At 50.0% G+C, this 17,569-nt stretch overlaps 3 protein-coding genes across 3 annotated transcripts; 2 read left to right on the top strand and 1 right to left on the bottom strand.

The window, feature by feature from the left end:
• The first annotated feature begins 159 nt into the window (after positions 1–159).
• Positions 160–4,569, top strand: PTCD1 (pentatricopeptide repeat domain 1). The gene is made up of 7 exons (XM_050906178.1): positions 160–630; positions 869–1,009; positions 1,217–1,435; positions 2,072–2,173; positions 2,519–3,271; positions 3,982–4,164; positions 4,390–4,569. The coding sequence occupies exons 1-7, from the start codon at positions 160–162 to the stop codon at positions 4,567–4,569; spliced, it is 2,049 nt and encodes a 682-aa protein (XP_050762135.1).
• Positions 4,570–5,215: 646 nt separating this feature from the next.
• On the bottom strand, positions 5,216–7,128 carry BUD31 (BUD31 homolog). The gene is made up of 4 exons (XM_050905706.1): positions 6,924–7,128; positions 6,249–6,371; positions 5,842–6,008; positions 5,216–5,494 (listed from the first exon to the last, which is right to left on the bottom strand). Exons 1-4 carry the CDS (start codon positions 7,015–7,017, stop codon positions 5,444–5,446), a joined length of 435 nt encoding a protein of 144 aa, XP_050761663.1. The 5' UTR covers positions 7,018–7,128; the 3' UTR covers positions 5,216–5,443.
• A 763-nt stretch (positions 7,129–7,891) lies between these two features.
• On the top strand, positions 7,892–16,720 carry PDAP1 (PDGFA associated protein 1). The gene is made up of 6 exons (XM_050906003.1): positions 7,892–7,930; positions 11,916–12,007; positions 13,966–14,073; positions 14,473–14,594; positions 15,508–15,659; positions 16,371–16,720. Exons 1-6 carry the CDS (start codon positions 7,918–7,920, stop codon positions 16,427–16,429), a joined length of 546 nt encoding a protein of 181 aa, XP_050761960.1. The 5' UTR covers positions 7,892–7,917; the 3' UTR covers positions 16,430–16,720.
• Positions 16,721–17,569: the final 849 nt, after the last annotated feature.

A 17,569-nucleotide genomic window follows, 5' to 3' on the forward strand; every position in this document is an offset into this window, starting at 1 on the left:
GCCAATCAGAGCGCGCCGGTCGGCTCCGCTCCCCGCCCCTTCCGCCCGCGCAGGCGCCGTGGCTGAGGTGAGGTTGAGCGGAGCGGGGCCGGTGCGGGCCCGGGGCTGGTCCCCGCTCCGCTGCCGGGGACGCGGCCTCCCGGTGGCCACGGGCACATCATGAGGTCCGTGCGGCTCCTCCTCCTCCTCCCCCCCCTGCGGCCGCTCGCCTCGCGGTGCCGCTGGGCCTCCTCCGCTCTCCCGCGGGGGCGGTGGGCAGTCCCCGAGCAGCCCGGGAAGGCGCCGCGCCTGCTCCGGCCCCCGGGCCAGTGGCCGCTGCCGGGCTGGAGGCCGTTCCGTTCGTCACAAGCGTCCTGCAAGCTGCCCGGCAGCGACCTGAGAGAGGTCGATGCGGGCAGCTGCGCTGAAGCTGTTGGTGAGGAGGAGGATGAGGATGAAGGCGTGGAGTTCGGGACGCTGTCTGATAAATTTTCTTCTAGAAATTATTATCACAAAACCACATCGCGCTTTCAGAACTTAAAGCTTCAAGAAGAGGGAGAGGAAGAACCGGAAAGAAAACCTCGCCGCGGTCCTAAGAACACCCCGTACTGGTACTTCTTAAAGTGCAAAGCCCTCATCAAAGCCGACAAGGTTTGTTCCCAGCTCTTCCCTTCTTTGGTTTTTAATAGCATTGATGAAAGATGCAACTCTGGCCCATCTGTATCGTCCTACCACTCAGCATCTTTACAGAAAGAAGTAAAATAAGAATTTGTGAGGAATCCCGTGCTCTGAGGGACTTCTGCCACGACCTGCCCACAGCTGCGTATATTAATATCCATTGTAATTGATTCTCTTGCTGCCTCATCGTGGGTTTTCCTCTTCCCTGTAGCTGGCGGAGGCTCTGGAGCTGTTTGAGGTGGAGATGCTGAAGGAAGAGCGTGTGCGGCCGGAAGAAAGCAATTACACTGTTCTAATTGGCGGCTGTGGCAGGGTTGGCTACGTGAAAAAGGCATTCAGGCTCTACAATGACGTAGGTTTACGTTCTCCCCTCTCTCGAACCTTCATTACGTTTTCTAAGCTAAAACTGTTTCAAGCATTTGGTCACATTACTTTGTCTCCAAAATGCCTTTGAGTTGCTGTTTGCACCTTCTTAGCCTGAAACTCTTAAGAACAAGTTAAGAAATTCTAGAAGTCCTTTCCTAAAAAGCCAGTTCACATTGTTCTTCTCCTCCCTTAGATGAAAAAACGAGGCTTAACTCCCACCGAGGCCACTTACACAGCCCTGTTCAATGCCTGTGCCGAATCGCCGTGGAAAGACTCCGGCCTGCAGAGCGCTCTCAAATTACGGCAGCAGCTAAAGAGCAGAAATGAAGAGCTGAACCTGATCGCCTACCACGCGCTGCTGAAGGTCTGTGCCCTGTGCTCAGATCTCAGGATGTGCTTTGACGTACTGAAGGTAAATACGTGACTTTTCTCATATTAAGTGTAGTCTGCTCTGGTTAAAGCTGCTGGAAGTTGCCATATTGCATAGACTTCTTTCTTTCATTTCCAGCAGAGGTGATTACAGATCACGTGTTTCTATTTCATCGATCCTTGGTCTCATACAATGCAATTGTCTTCGTACATACCAAACATTAAGCTTAAGTACATAAAAGGAGGCAGCTGCAGAGGTTGGCTTTAAAACTCTGGTCAGGTGCGTTGAAGACTTACCGAACAAAGTTTTTGTGGAGTTCGCAGCTACTGTGTCTGTCTCCGTTTCTCGTTTTGAAGACCCATATATTGACACCTAGCTCCTTTTAGAGCTCTTACAGCAGCCCTTCTCAGAAGGGCCAGTCTGGCGATAGCTAAAAGGATTGCTGTTCCTGCCCCCAAATTCCCTGTCGCTCCCATCAGGGAGAAGCTAGGATCTGTGCAGGTGTTTCAGGGCTCTCTTTCTCCTGGAGCGATCGTTCCGCTCGCAGCACTGGGAGTTCACCCAATGCTTTGTTGCTGATGTATCCCCAGAAGACAACAGCCGTATTTGAGCTTCAGAGCCAGCGGCGACAGACCGTTTGGGTAACTGGCAAGTTTAATGCTCTCTCTGCTCTTTTAGGAAATCGTGGACAAGGGCCACGTTCTCACAGCCGAGACCTTCAGCTTCCTTCTCATGAGCTGCATAAAGGACAGTGAAAATGGCTTCCGATATGCCTTACAGGTTTGTCTTCATGTTCTAAGTGGGGAGGAGAAAGTGCTTCTGTATTGTAACTTGCAGAACACACAGAAGGCAGCAGGTTGCTCAGAGCTGATGAAACAGTTCAGCTCCTCCTAGGAGTTGTTCTGTAAACTAGACTTCCATTAGGACATCTCGTACGCAGGTAAACCACAGGACTGTACTAGCTCGAGGTGGCTGTTCACTGTCCAGTGGCATCTCACCTCGTCATGCTGTAAACTCGCTCCTTTTCTGCAAGCAGATACCGTTAACAGATGTGCTTACAGTCTGCTAGAAATGCTCCTGTTATTTAATGTCACATACATCTGGTCTTCATCTTCCTCTCTTCAGGTTTGGAAACAAATGACTAAACTTGGAATAAAGGGCGACAGCCACACTTACAATTTGATGCTGCGTGCTGCAAGAGACTGTGGAATCGGCGATCCGGTTGTGGCCTCTGGACTCCTGCTCAGACCCACCGATGAGAACTCATCTCAGCTAAGGCTTGCACCCGGGAGGCAGAAGGTGAAAAATCAGAGGAAGAAGGGATCAGAGAGCGCAGCTGCTGTCCAGCTGGATGTGGAAGCTATGGAAAAGCAATTATTTCAGGAGAGTTCGGTGCAGCCTGAAGAACAGATCTGGCAACAACATAAAGATGTGAATCGGGCTGAAACAGAGCCAGCTGCTCTCGACAGCCCCAGCGTAGCTCACAGCAGGACTGGAGCGTTGATGAGGAGAGGCCAGAACAAGATGGAGCAGGAACAAGCACGCCTAAGCCAGAAGCTGCATTTCTGCAACCTGCCCAACTTGCTGGATTCCAGGATGCCCGACGCAGCCGTGGTTTCCTTGGGGACAGTGGCCACGCCGTCCGATCGACTGGCTTTGATGGGGGGTGTGGAGGGCTTCTTGAATAAAATGAAAGAAGACAATGCAGAACCCAATATTAAAACATTTACGTTACTGGCTGAGCTGGTGGAACCCCAAAGCCCCTCGGAGTCCTCTTTGCTGGCACTCCTAGATGAGCATAAAGTGAAAGTAGATGTGACCTTCTTTAACACCTTAATAAGGAAGAAAAGTTGTCAGGGAGACCTGGAAGGAGCAAAGGTGAGAAAAAACTCAGAACCAGCCCTGTCACCACCTCCTTGTCTCAGGCCTCCCGTGTTAGCTGTGTTTTGCTGTGAGACCTGTTCCTCTATCTGCAATAGAAACTGGGGATCTCACACTGTTTTCCACAAACCAGTGCTTGGTTTAATTTCTAAGCATGTATGGATTCTGTTCTAGCACATTCGGCACTCTGTCTGGAAAGCTACAGCGAGACTTTTTGGAAACTGATGCCAACACTTGTATCTTGCAGAGTGTGCTGCCAGCTCTAGTGAAGAGGGGACTGTCGCCTAACCTCCAGACCTTTTGTAACTTGGCGATCGCTTGCCACCGAGAGAAGGATGGACTGCAGTTACTCTCAGATTTGAAGGTAATAAACTCTGCTGCTTGGGGTTCGAGCTGCAGGAAGAGGCAAAGTGAAGCGTTAATGCTTCTAAAAAGACCTGCGGAGGTTTCTGTGGTGAGTGGTTGTGTTCTCACTCCAAAAACATGCAACTCTAGGTGCCAGCTCACGTGGCCTGTCCTACACCTGCGCTGGCATAGGAGGGGGCTCATGGGAAGGGCTGTGCTGGCACTGTAGAACCAGTTCTACACGGGTTCTGGAGCGAGAGCTGTGCTCCTTGTGCAAGAAGTGCCTGCCTGCCTTTTCCTTCTAGGAGTCCTGCACTAGTCGGCAGATAAACAAGTTTAACTGTAGCGTTTGTTGTTTCCAGAGGTCTGGAGTAACTCCCAACAAGTACATCTACAGCACCCTCATTGCTGCCGCTGTGAGGCAGCTGGATTACAGGTACCTCACAGAGATCCTGCGAGACATGAGGAATAGCCAGGTGCCTCCCAATGAAGTTATCATACGCCAGCTGGAGTTCGCAGCACAGTACCCTCCGAAATTTGACAGGGTAAGTAGCCACGACTGGTCACAGTGCGAAGGCATCACGAAGGACACCAACAAGGGAGGGGAAACTTAAGATGTCTGCCTGAGTCTTTTTCCTTTGGGTTTGTCTGATCTGGCTGACGGTTACTTGGTAGCTGTTTCTTTAGTAGCAGCTTGTAGCTATTGCATGCTGGTATTGAAGCGAGCTCTCTTCTAACAGAAACTTGTTTTGTTGGATTTCTGTTTGCAGTATAAGTCAAAGAACCCATACCTGGAGAAAATTGATGGTTTCCGTGGCTACTACTATCGGTGGTTAAAAGTAATGGCAGGAGAGGAGACCCCTCACCCCTGGGAAAAATACAGAACAGCGAAACGTGCGGTAGATGACAAGAAGGAAGAGGCTGTGCAGGAGCAGCCAGGGCAGAAGTAGCAGTGAGCAGGACGCTGAAGTCCTGCATCTTCCTCGTGCTGGAAGAACTTGGACCTTGCTCCCTTAAACTGTCGTGTAGTAAAGCTGCTTTGTATTTCCATGAACCCAAGTACTTGCGGTAACTGCATAATAAAATACTTGTCCTTCCTTTTAAGGAGAAGCAAATACATTTTCAGGGAATTTCCTTAAAGTGCAGAGGATTAGATAGGCTGTAGTTTAACAAACCCCGTGCTAAACAAGGAAGAAGCAAAATCAGATTTAACAGTGGTTTAGCTCAGTGCTAGTTTTGTCTCTTTCCTGTGTTCATCTGGGCACTTAACATGTGGCCGGTAAGTCTATAGACTGCTAGCATTCCTGAATGGATCTACACACTAATTCCAGGTTACAAACCTTAGCAGAGAGTTCCAGTGAAATTTAGCTTCCTTCTACACAAGGAATGAATCAGACTGGACATTTGAGAACTGTTGTTATTTCCTTTCCACACAGCCTTTTAAATTCAGTTAGTTGAGAAAGAGGGATATGAGCGGGTTAAAAAACAACCCACATTTAGAACACCTCACAGTATGTAGAGCAACCTTCAAACAAACAAACCAACCAAAACACATCCAACAGGAGAAGAGGGGCATAGAAACGTTTTGCCAGAAGATCGCACTGCTCTCTCAGGAGCGCAGACTTTATTTTAAAATAAATGGCTACACAAAAACCTACTCCAAAACAACCACCATTGTATATACGATCCAGATGAATACGTCGCTGGTTTAATTGCTATACAGAAATACCCAATCACACAGAAGGTGGCTATAACTGCACTAATAGTCCATTGCGTAGGATGATATCCCTCAGAGTTCAAAAAGTAGTCTTACAGCTAAAGGCTTCACCCAGAACAGCCTCTGCATCCGCAGTGAGTGCATTCAATGATTCTCCCCTGGAAAAGAAACATGAGGAGAGTATTTCAGCCAAGCTACGTGAGCGGACAGACCAGCAGGCTTGAGCCTCAAGGCAGAGAACGGGTCTGCGCGGGAAGGGTTTCTACCATCTAGTTTTCTGTTGTTTCCCATACTTTAACAACTTTAAACGACTGCATGCCAAAGCTGACAGTAACTTTAGAACCGACTAGATGCCAACTCTACCAGCAAAGACAGAAAATGTTAGAACTAGTGGAAATTACAAGGAAGAACAGCACTACCTCCTCTACTGTCCCTGACCTGGGAGAAGTTAGACCGGGTACTGCAAGGGTCCAGACAAGCAGAGGAACAAGCTGAAAACTCTTACCACTTCCAGCTTGCTTTTGGGGACCCTGCAGATGCAGTTGGTTCCAAAGTTGGTGTCCCGCGTCTGGATACACCGCAGGCAGCAGAGGTTCTCGTAACCCTGTTTTTTCCACTTTGCAATCAGGTTTTTGTCAGCGTATCCTTCCTTGATGCAGTATTCATAGAGCTCTGTAGAGGAGCAGACACCATCAGAAGCAGCTCTCGGGAAGCGTTAGAAGACTCGCCATCAGAAATTACTAGCTGTAGTAACTAGCAGTTAAAGCCTGGCAGCTGCCAGCCTTCCCTCCCTCTTCCCTCCCCAGAAACCTGATCCTTCCCACCAACGCCCCAGGTCAGGCGCATCCGCAGGCGGACACCTTACTCCGTTCTGTTTTCCCCTGCCCAGGGTAAAGCATTTGCATTCCTCACCTCTGCTGATAGCTTTTCTTTTATAGAAGAGATCAAAGATGTAACGTGTTTTCTGGTGATGAATTCTGAAGATAGGCCAAAGGGATTCCACTTTCCTCTTCCCTTCGTGAGGCTCGGTCTCCGCTGGGAGGGAACACAAACACCAGGTTTCAGCTGACTGTTTCAGGCGGCCAACTTATTTCCTTAGTCACTTTGCAATAAACCGTTCCAAGAGCGTTCATAACTTTAATACCTTACAGAGATAAGATCAAGTTTAATGGGAAAAGATTCACATGAAAGGGACCTGGCCTGGAACAGCTCCTTTAGGAAACAAAACCAGAATGACAGTGGGGATGACATGACCCGTGCTGGGATGGCAGGTGACTTCATGGCTGCTCTGGCTCGTCTGACCAGAGCCACCAGTCCCTCCATGCACACCAGCAAGCTTCAGCCAGGGCTCGGCCATTGCGTGCCCTAAAACAACTGTACACCAAACCTCTGTGCTCTGTAACCAGTGCGCACCCAGAAAAAAAGCGACCAGTACTGGCCCAGTCTCAGTCTGCAGTATCACTGCGGGGCAAAGATATAAAAAAAGGTCAATCTACATTCGCGGGGGAAGCTGTGCTTCATGAAGCAGTTTAAGGATTAGCTTGTTTCAGGGTCATATCCTTGAGAACACCCAGCTCTGCCACCTACCTTCTCTCATCTTCTGATCCAGCTCATCCAGCGTTGGCTCAATCAGCTCCCAGCCATCCGGGGGAGGCTTCCTGCTCCTCTTCACTTTGGGCATTGCCTCAGAAACGAGGAAGGCGAAAGGCGAGCGAACGAGGGTTTGCCAGCACTCAAACGTGCAGGTGCTTCAAAGCCCTGAGAACCACTGGAAAAAAACGAAAGGAAAACAGTTGTTAAGAGATATTTCCCCTAAGATTTCTGTGCCCCTTTGCCATTTTGCACTTCAATGATAAAAATAAGCTTTATCGAGCTCGTGAAAGAGATAAAATCTCGCCCAATGCGGCCCTGGAGATACCGGCAGACCCTGGGGTGACCGCTGCATCCGCCTCACCACAACAAATCATTTTTTCTCCTCAGAAAAGTGAGGCGACAGCCGCCCCTCCCCCACTCCGGGCTACCCTGAAGCAACAACTTCCCTCAGCTCCTACTGAAAACCCGGGCGAGCCGGCCCGGCCCGGCCCCGCCCCGCCAGCCCCAGTGCGGCCCCCGGGACTCGCCGGGGCCCGGGCCGTGTCGGCGACGGAGCGGGGAGGCCCCAGCCCGCGGTCCCGCTCACCTGCCGAGGGGCTCAGCTTCCGCTCCGCCGTCGCGCCGCCGCCGCCGTCACCCGCGGGGCCTCTCCCACCCGTGGCCCCGCCCTTCTGGGGTGCCCGCCGCGGTGCCTGAGGGAAACCCTCCCCGCCGTGCGTGTCCGTCCCCCCCCGCCTCAGCCGGGGCAGGGCGGAGAGCACGGCCCGTCAGGAGGGGAAGCGGCCCCGCTCTCCGCTGCGGGGGGGAACCCGGAGTGGAGGCGGGAGCGGCGGCGCTGAGGGCAGCCTCACGGGCTGTGGTGACTGGGCGGGCGGCGAGGGCCTCGCGCCGCGCGCGGGGGGGTGGGGCGGCTTCCGCTTCCGGGTCGCCGCTCGGGGCCGCGGGGGGGGGCCTCGCTGCAGCTGCCGCAGCCGCCATCGCCGCCGCGATGCCGAAAGGAGGTGGGGGCCGGGCTGGGGGGGTTCGTCCCTGCGAGAAGCAGCGGGGGTGGGAGAGGGAGGAGGGGGCTGAGGCGGTGTAGGCCCCTCAGGCCCCGGGAGGAGAGGAGGGGCGTGGGGGGAGGCCCCGGCTGTGGAGGCTCGGGGGGACAGGGCTCGTCCTTCCCCCCCATCTCGGCTGTGGAGGTGCTGGGGGGGGGGGGGGGGGGGGGGCAGGTCTTGTTCCCCGCCCTCGGGTCTGAAGGGAGGTTTCTTTCCCCCCTGTCCCCGGCCTTGGGGAGCTGGGTGGGGGGGGGTCTCCTTTCCCCCTTACCGGCCACGGAGGGTCTTGGAGGGAGGTCCCCTTGCTGCACCCCCGCTTCGGCTGTGGATGGCTTCTGGGGGAGGTCTCGGTTTCTTCCCCCAGCCCGCTCCTGGAGAGCTTCGGGGGGAGCCTCGCTCCCCTTCCCGTCCCCCCCCCCCAGCCCCCGAAGAGATGGCAGATTCTTTACGTTTCTCACGGAGCTGGGTGTCCCATTCTGTGCCCCCCAACAAGTGCCATGGGACCGCAGCAGCCCCCGTGGCTGTCCGGGCCTGAACCCCATGTGCTCCCTGCTCGGCTGGAAACTGCAGCCGGTTCTCCCGGGGCAGGGCTTGAGGCACACGGATGGCTGGGGAGGGGAGTTTACAGCTACACCGGGGATCCCGGGGGTCATCCCGGGGGGCACAGGCTGTGTGTGGTGGCTGACGGCCTTCCCGTCCCGGTGGTTCAATGGTGGAGGGCTTCGGGGCTGGGTACGGGGAATGTGAGCGGCCGGGCAGAGGGTCCGGCCCTGAGGGGCAGCGTGGGGGGGATGCGGAGGTGGTCTTTGGTTTAGGGGCTCCAAATGCGGTTCCTTTCATGTGGCTCCGGCAGCTCCGCATCTTGAGTATTATGGAGCGGGTACCGACTTGCTTGTGTGATTAAGAAGTAATGAGGGACTGACAGACTGTCAGGGCTGAGCTGGATCCACCCAGAACCTTCTCCAGATGCACCATCTGCATAATTGGCTCTTGTGCGAGCGTCTGTGAAACCCCAGTCATGTACATTAATGTAAACCAGCCCTCGTCATTCGTCTTCTCTGTAGTTTGCTCCAATTTATTTCATCAGCATTTCCCAAGCTTTAGTACCAAATCTGCTTCCCTGTTTAGATTTTCTTTAAGCGCTTTATTTTGTGTCCAATGGTAGTACATAGGGCTGAAGCTTTCGCATTTTTTTTGTGAAGGCAAAGAACTGTGGTGGGTTGTAAGCCTGGCTGCCATATTTAAGTGCCCCGTAACTCAGGATTTCCTGCGCTGTATTACATTGTGCAGTTTTAAATGTTTGTTTCAAACCTTTTGCTTCTTGGGAAAAGAGGGATCTTTCCTCGTCCTGCCCAGCCCCCCCCCAAGTCAGTAGTAGTTATTGTACTGTTAGCAGAAGAGTGGATTTTTGCACTCACTCTTTAATATAAAATGGGGACGGGGGTTAAGCAGCCAATAATAAATTTTCTTACAGGATTATTTCTCATTGTTTTTTGAATACCTTGATTTAAAAAGAAAAAAATGATTCCTTCAATATTCTTCCATTCTCTTTGATTTAAATTCCTTAATTATGCTGTCTAAAGCTGAAGACAAATGTATTTGAAAGTGTGCCTGCCTTAGGTGCCAGTGGTCTTTACTGCAGGTGAAATCTGCAGGTGATTATATTTTAAAAGTGCTTCACAGAGGAGGATAAGACTCATTATCCCTATTTTACAGATGGGGAAACTGAGGCACAGAGCTGAAGCGAGTTGTGCAGCGTGATGCGGTAGGTCAGTGGCAGATGTAGGACCGGCACGCCGCTTGTCTGACGTGCGTTTTGATCTCGCTATGAAGAGCAGAGCCCCGTCCCTGCCCCGTGCTGAGCTCCCCACAGTCCCTCCAGCTGCTGAGCCGGCAGCACTGCTGCTCCCGCTCAAACTTACTTCTCTGTGTGCAGGCTCGAATATAAATGAGATTGATTCACTCTTCCATTTGCTTCTTTTTAGGCATTTAATGTAAGATAATTTCTCTTGAGTTGCTTTCCACCCCTTATTACTGCTGTTTATTTGCAGTAATTAGGATTTTGTGTTCTTCACAAAAAAGCCCAGTGTAAAATTCTGAGCCCAGCTGGACAAGAAGGCTGTCTGCCATCGGCTAAGCTTGAGGCACAGCGTTGGTTTGGTTTATTTAGGTTTTCTTGGTGTTAAGTAGTGTGTCAAAGATATTCCTGTTGTTCCATTTAGAGTGATGTCATTTGCTGGGCAGTGAGGTAATGTCTCCTGGGTTAGAGCGCTCCCGTGGCAGATCTCGTTCCCAGAGGAGGTCAGTATTGCCACGTGGGATGGTTGGGAACAGACAAACAGAAAACACACGTCTTTGGGTGCAGCAAAGCTTTTGGTTGTGCTTATGGTTTGAGGGCCCACGAGCTTCCACAGCTGGGTTCAGAGAGAAGAATCTAGTCTCTGTGCTTCCCCATTTCACGTGAGAAAAACATCTCGGGAGTCTCTGTAAGGCTTCACAGTGGGGTTTTTGAGATAATTTATTCCACAGCTCAGCTTTTACTGAGCTAAAAACGTATGAGAGTTTGTCTCTGCTGAGCCGGGAGGACTGGTCAGAAAACGTTGAATTTCTAAAGCTCGCAGCTCACAGAGGCTGCCTGCGCTGGTGCTCCCTCTCCCTCCGAGCCCAACAGCGCAGCCAGGCGTGGCCGTGGCACAGCGGTACAGTACTGACAGGTCTCTTCCACGCGTCCTGCGCAGTCCCGAGGAAGGAGGGATGATCCCCTCGGCCCTCCCCGCCACTGTAAGGTTTCCGTTGTCCTTGGCAGATGAAGCAGGGAGGGTGAGAGAGAGCATGAGGATTCCCTGCTCCTTCCGTCGGACTTCAAAGACTCCTGCAGTAGCAGAGAGCTCCCTTCCCTGAGCTGTTTGCTTTTTGCCAGTCTCACGTACCGGTTGTACGTTGAGCTCCCTGGCTGAAGGCTAGAGACTGACTCTATTCAGCTTGCTTTCCAGCAGTTCTTAGAGCTGTAAGAACATAAACGGAGCAGCCGCTTGCAGGAAGCATTAATGGCTTCAGCAATTCGTTAATCAACAGAATTTGGGACTTGAGAGCAGATCTTAGCCAGGCAGTCCAGCCAGCTAAGCTGACTCTCTCCTCTTCCTGGTTCCTAGAGCTTGTTTTTATTTTTCCTTATAAAGCAGTAAAACATGGAGGCTCCTTTTAGTAGTTCTTCAGCTCTCATTATAATTCCCAAAGCTTTTGTCCAATTAGCTTCCTATTTTCTCTTGGCACAGCCTGAGTGTAGGGGAGGGGTTAAGGAGGCAAGCTTGTCGGAGAGTTGGTTGTAACCGCGGCTGCCGCAGGAACATGCTGTGATTCCTCCTGCGCAGGAAACGCAGAGAGCGGCTCTGGGAGCGAGCACCCCTTGCCAGCCCGGGAAGTGAATCAGAGAGGCCACAAGCGTAATAAGCACGGGTGGGCAAGGAAGGGTGGCGTCACCGAGAGCTGAGGGGGCACGTGGAAGCTTGTTGCCTGGTAACTGGTGTCACGGCTCTCTGCGATGGTTGAGGGACGGGGGTACCCCCTTCGGGGAATACCTTCCTGGCTCCCTCTCTGTAGGACAAACCTGTGCTTCGTTTGGAAAACACTGTACGGCTGGTAGGCTGCTCTCAGTTCTGGTGTCTCCAAAACCAGGCTAAGGGGAATGAAAGAACTGATTCTCCAAGTATCTTTCTATGGATGGATAATCCCAATCCTCTGTGTAACTCACCCAAAATTCTTGGAGTGTTTCACTGAGACTGGCAAGTTCAATGCATCCTTTTTTCATTGTTGTTTAGATTCTATCAGAGGAGCTATTTTGGTTTGTCCTTTCTGCACCAAAAATCCAGAGGGAGTGCTGCGGGAGGAGCAGACCTTTCTGGAAGCTTATCGCTAAACCATTTATTAATTTTATTTTTTTGTACAGGTAGAAAAGGAGGCCACAAAGGCCGAGCAAGACAGTACACAAGTCCTGAAGAGATCGATGCCCAGCTCCAGGCAGAAAAGCAAAAGGCAAGGGTATGTGTTTGCCTACGTTATGTGCTTACTGTCATAAATCCTGGCTTGGGCAGCATGCTTAACTTGCAGTTCATGAGAAATGGCAGCTTAGTCAAGTGTTGCAGATCATTCCGTCAGTGATCACAATATCAATTCTGAATATCTGTGGCTGGGGAGACTGCAAGGTGTGATCCAGTCTGGTTCCTCACAGAAGTGAGGCCAGGTAGACCATCCAGTTCACAATTTGAAGGTTAAAGGATAGGGAAGATGATTATACAGCAGCTCTAGACATCTTTTCCCCCCATATTTCATTGTTCTAGTCTCCAATGTCAGCTGATTTTTTTATCTGTGCTCTGCAGCTTGGCTGTGGAGAAAAAGGGCTCACATCTTCACGTCTTATCGTATATTGAAATTATTATATTTGCCCTCTTTCTCTTCTAGACTTAAAAGACCAAACTCCTTTGACTTCTTCCTGTACACATGGTTTTCTTGTTTGCCTCTGAGTTGTAGGGAGAGACAGCAGAGTTTTCTGGCGTGAGTCCTTTTTTGGACATGTTTCTATGCCCCAACATAGGATTGTAACAGCTCCCCTCACTTCCAAAACTACCTGACTGGTATTATAAAAGGCATGACTACTTTTTGCAGTACTTGCTCTCTTCTGTTCCCAAATTATGACAGCTACGATGGCACTCTCACTGCTGCTTTTCTGTGACTTTCTGAAAGTGCTGCCTAAGCCCAAATACACTATTCCAGCTGAAGCCTCACAGCACTGACTACAGTAGGATAATTATACCCCATGTAGGAAATACTGATGAATACCTCTGAGAAGAAGGTTACTCTTTCAAGCAGTTATGAGCCATATTGTTGACTCCTTTTTAATGTTTTGACCAGCTGTAACTCAAGATGATTGTGTGGTTTGCTGCTTAGCCACATATTCCTACTTTGTGTTGGATTTCTTCTTCCGAAGTATAACTCCTCTTGGTTTGTTTTCTGATTCCACCTTCTTGGTTTCACGCCATCTTTCCAAATTCTGAAACTACTTATGGGTCTGATCCTGTTTTCCAAAATGATTCCAACTCCTACCAGTGCGATGTCATTCACAAACTTTATAAGTGTTCTCTACTTCCGAGTTGTTAATAAAAATACCAACTGGAAATGGCACAGAACAGGCAGGACCCCACTTGAAAGGTCTGTCTTGTTTCAAAACAAAGCAGAGAACTGCTCTTTGAGAGGGATTTCTTTTTTTTCTGGTGATAATCCGTACCACGTAGTGATGGTTACATCTAACGCTATTTTGTTAGGGAAAGCTTAAAAAAACCGCAATTAACAAAATTACTCCCCTTACTGCCCATAGCTCATCCACTTTGCCAGTTGCTGTGATGAGGGATATTTGGCAATGGTAAAGCAAGCTGTTCACACCCATGTTGGTTCTTCTAATCTTATCTTCTAATGATTTACAAATGAAGACTTCTGACTGGTAAAAGCTGTGCTAAAAAGGCTGTAATTTCTTGGATAATAATGTTTGGGTTGATGGTTGTCAATCTGCTCTTCTCTAGTTTTTTTTTTTTTATCAAGATCTAGGATGGGATCCAGCTCTACGCTACATCCGTGTAGTTTCCAGTCCCTGAGATATTGTGCACTGGAAACCCGGGCCAAAATGTCTCCTGGAGATCTTTCATTTGGGGAAAGTAAAGTGCCAGTTCTGTCTTTTACGATCATTTTCCTGGCCTGTTACACAGAGAGAACAGCAGGGTTGTTTAGAGGTGATCTGCTGGGGCAGGTGATGCGCACTTAGGTGTTGAGAATGAGCTCATGTTTTGTAACAGCCAGGCACCCTTGGTGTCATAAGGGCCACGTCAGGAACACCAACGCTCTCGGAGCTCTCTCTCATCCCTCCAAAATGATCTCATTTAAGAGTCACTGTTGGATTTGGGATTTTTATTGACATACATTTTCTCTAATTTCCTGTGATTTTGTAGGAAGAAGAGGAGCAAGAAGAAGGAGGCGAAGGAGCCACAGGGGACCCCAAAAAGGAGAAGAAGTCTTTAGATTCAGATGAGAGTGATGAAGATGATGAGGATTATCAGGTACTGTCATTCTCAGGGCACTTCATGCATTTGCACCACCCAGATTCTTGGGGCAGGAGAGAGAGGCACGCTCTTGACTCTTTGAGAGCTACCTATAGTAAATTTTTTATGGAAGAACTATTTTTAGAAGCCCAAAAAACCTTGCTTGACAGCATTTTGTCCTCAGAATGAAAACTTGTGTATTTTTATATGTGAAATGGAAAGGCAAGAATATTTCAAAAAAGGCTGAAGACGCCTGGTGGTATAAATCTTGGTTCATAAATGGTTTTGCTGTCTGGTAGTAAAAACATCTTGAATTCTGCTTTTGGGGTGTGTTGCAGTGTATTTGATGAGCTCTGATACAACACAATGGTGGGTATGAGAGAGCTTTTTAACCTTCCTCTTGTTCTTGAACCTTAGCAAAAGCGCAAAGGAGTGGAAGGGTTGATAGACATAGAGAATCCCAATCGTGTAATTCAGACAACCAAAAAAGTAACTCAGCTGGACCTGGATGGACCTAAGGAACTATCACGACGAGAGCGGTGAGTCTTTCCTGCTGCCTCGGCAGGAGCCAGTGCGTTCCTGGAATTTCATCCTTGCTGGCGGCAGGAGTTTAACACGGGGAGATGTTTCCCTGCTGTGTGTGCGTTGGTGTTGCAGGGAAGCCCTTTAAATGTGTTCCTGTCTAAAGCAGACGCTGAACAGCAGCGAACTGTCAAGCAGGACTCACTGTGGTTCAAAATGTCTTTCCTTACAAACTTTACAGAAGTTGTCTGTCCTCTGGGAGTAGCTGTGGCCATCCTGGAGCCAGGCAGCTTGGCCAGGTGCACTAAGAGAGGGAAGTTTGTTGCCGTGAAGCAGATGTAGGCCATTCCTTTCCTGAAGTTTTATGCCAAAAATCAGACGTAGCTGAAATCCATTAAGCAGAGGTCACCTTGGGGTCCGCTTTAATCTTGCTACAGAAGGTGCCCTAGTGACAGGTAGCGGTTTCCCAGATTCCAGGCGGCGGCGTGAAATTTTTGTCTGAGCAGATGAATAAGATGAGAACCAAAGTTTAATCTTCTAGTTTCATTTAGCAATGGAGAGTTTCAGAATGAAAGATTTAAGCTTGCTTATTTGGGATAGATTGCTTCAGCAGAAGTACACCTTTGAGGGTAAGGCTGGGAAAAACATGTCATGGTGCTGCGCAGTCTGGGGCTAATTCGCTTGACCTCATTGTGTGTCAGCGTCCTTATTTAGCCGAACAAAGGTAGAAATAATCTCTCTCGTCGTCCCTGTTCAAGCCCTGCAATAGATAGAACCTGTGCTTGAAAACCGGTGACAGGGCCCCCCAGACTCTGTGGGCGATCCATCTCTGTCCTCGCTGTCCTGCCCAGTCAGAAAGCCTCCCCCTCTCTGCCTGTCCCCGCGTGCTTACTCGGATACTCTGGTGACTGGTGTGTTTCACTCAAACAGAGAGGAAATAGAGAAACAAAAGGCAAAAGAAAGATACATGAAAATGCACCTAGCTGGCAAAACAGAACAAGCGAAGGCAGATCTCGCCCGACTAGCCATCATTCGGAAGCAAAGGGAAGAAGCTGCCAGAAAGAAAGAAGAAGAAAGAAAAGGTTAGAGACTAATTAATCATATCCTCTTACTTCTCTTTGCAATGGCTGTACTGCCAAGAGGCATGATTTCTCCTATCACGCATCGTTATCCCTCATTTCCTGAGACTGCGTGGTGTTGCTGAGTGTCATCACAACTTCTCCCATCAAAACCAGGTTCAGCTGTTTCATTCTTATAAAGCTCTTGCTTTGTAAAGCTCTAGGACAGCTGAACAGGGAGCAGGGAAAGAGAGAAGGGAATTGCCCTTGATAACCGTGTTGTCCTCAGCCTCGCAGGCAATGCTTGCTCCAGTTTGGGGGTTTAGCGGGTTCCTTGTGTGATTTGTCTGCTTTGCGTGCTGGGGATCCCAACTGCCCGGGGAATTTGCAGCGCTCCTCCCCTGCCTGGGCTTTCTCTTCAGCTCTGAGAGGTGTGAAGCAGAACTGTGATGAGCGTGTCTTCTCAGTGGCTTCCACTGAGAAGTTTGTGCGTCAGCATCAGGGTAATTTGTGAACGCCTGAAGAGAGGCCAAGGACAGAAGGGAACGTGCAAGGGGGGCTGCTCCTCTTAGCTCTGGAGGGGATCTACCAGGGATTGGCGGGGAGGCTCGGATTTTTTCCTGTTACCTCACTGTACGTGGCTAGCAGGATTTCAGTCTCCGGGGCTGTCAAGCCACCACCAGTCCCTGATACATGCTGTGAAATGACGAAACCTCTGTTCTTTTCCTCCCCCAGCAAAAGACGAAGCGGCTATGGCAGGTAAAAGACTGCAGTCACTATCCCTTAACAAGTAAGCACAGGACATGCAAGAGGAGGAAACGCCAGGGAACTGTGCCTGGTGCCTGCCAGGAACTCTGTCGTGTTGCATACCATAGGTGCCACGTAGGGTGTACTGCGGCATCGAAATCACCTTCACCTCCAAGAGACGCTGACGATGTGTTTGTCCTCATCCTGGCACAGATTTCCATTTGGGGTTAGGGGCAGCTGCTATCTTCGGTGCAGAGCTGTGCTGAACAGCAATTCTCTGTAACAGTTTGGAAACCTGAATGTTTTTGCTGTTTTTAGGATTAAGAACTCATAGGCAGGGGGCAGGGCGGGAGGGAGCTGTGCGGGAGGGGAGATGCTTCAAATATTAGATTGCAAGAAAATAGATTGTGGGGTCATTGTGGGGTGGGGCATGGGGTGGGGAACTTTGACTTGCTAGTGAAAGCCCAAAGGATAATGTATTTGAGGAATCCTTTTGGGCAAATGGCCCATCAAATTTTGCTGCAGGGTGTTGCAGTATAAGCTGGGAGCCTGACTTCATGGACATCTGGAGTGCCGTTCCTTCCCGGTTTCATCCCTCCTTTCTTGCAGCCAGTCTCCCCTTTTCCCTCCTCTTCATTTTTTTTTTTTTTTTTCCTTCTCCTTATTAGGGATAGTGCCAGTTTTTAACCACATCATCCTTTGTTTAAAGGAAAAAACAAACAACAACATTAATTGTATCAGACCCAGATGGAAAAAAAAACTTGATAAAAGTTTAAAAAACAACAACAACAGAACTTGTATATTTGGCTGATTAAAATGTAAGTTATCATAACTGCTCTGTCCTCGCCTTGTGTGTGTGTAAATGAACACAAGCGTACAGGCTGCTGCTGAGATGCAAGGTGCAGTAGCAGTCTGGTGGCGTGGTGACTGCTACGTCTGCTGCTTTGCTGTTTCCGTGTTGTTTGTGGCGTGGAATTTGGCTCGAGGTTCAGGAGCTCCATCAGCAGATGCAGCCTGAAGGCAAAAAGCTTTTCCTGCTGTCTCTGATGGACGTCTCGCACAATCTGGTTACCACAGTGGAGAAAACAATGACCCCCGGGGCTGCTGTCTAACCTAGTCACTGTATCAGGCGGCCAGTCCCCAAACTGTCACCCCTGTCAGATGTCCTCACAGGGTAGGGCTGCTGG

This window comes from Gymnogyps californianus, chromosome 15, assembly GCF_018139145.2.
Source record: "Gymnogyps californianus isolate 813 chromosome 15, ASM1813914v2, whole genome shotgun sequence".
Lineage (NCBI taxonomy): Eukaryota > Metazoa > Chordata > Aves > Accipitriformes > Cathartidae > Gymnogyps > Gymnogyps californianus.

Coding starts and splice junctions, on each gene's coding strand:
- PDAP1 (XM_050906003.1), top strand. Junction 12,008..13,965: donor CAGAAAAGCAAAAGGCAAGG/GTATGTGTTTGC, acceptor GTGATTTTGTAG/GAAGAAGAGGAGCAAGAAGA. Junction 14,074..14,472: donor AAGATGATGAGGATTATCAG/GTACTGTCATTC, acceptor CTTGAACCTTAG/CAAAAGCGCAAAGGAGTGGA.
- PTCD1 (XM_050906178.1), top strand. CDS start 160: ATGAGGTCCGTGCGGCTCCTCCTCCTCCTCCCCCCCCTGCGGCCGCTC. Junction 631..868: donor CCCTCATCAAAGCCGACAAG/GTTTGTTCCCAG, acceptor TCTTCCCTGTAG/CTGGCGGAGGCTCTGGAGCT. Junction 4,165..4,389: donor ACCCTCCGAAATTTGACAGG/GTAAGTAGCCAC, acceptor TTCTGTTTGCAG/TATAAGTCAAAGAACCCATA.
- BUD31 (XM_050905706.1), bottom strand. CDS start 7,017: ATGCCCAAAGTGAAGAGGAGCAGGAAGCCTCCCCCGGATGGCTGGGAG. Junction 6,372..6,923: donor GGATCAGAAGATGAGAGAAG/GTAGGTGGCAGA, acceptor GTTCCCTCCCAG/CGGAGACCGAGCCTCACGAA. Junction 6,009..6,248: donor AAGAAAAGCTATCAGCAGAG/GTGAGGAATGCA, acceptor GCTCCTCTACAG/AGCTCTATGAATACTGCATC.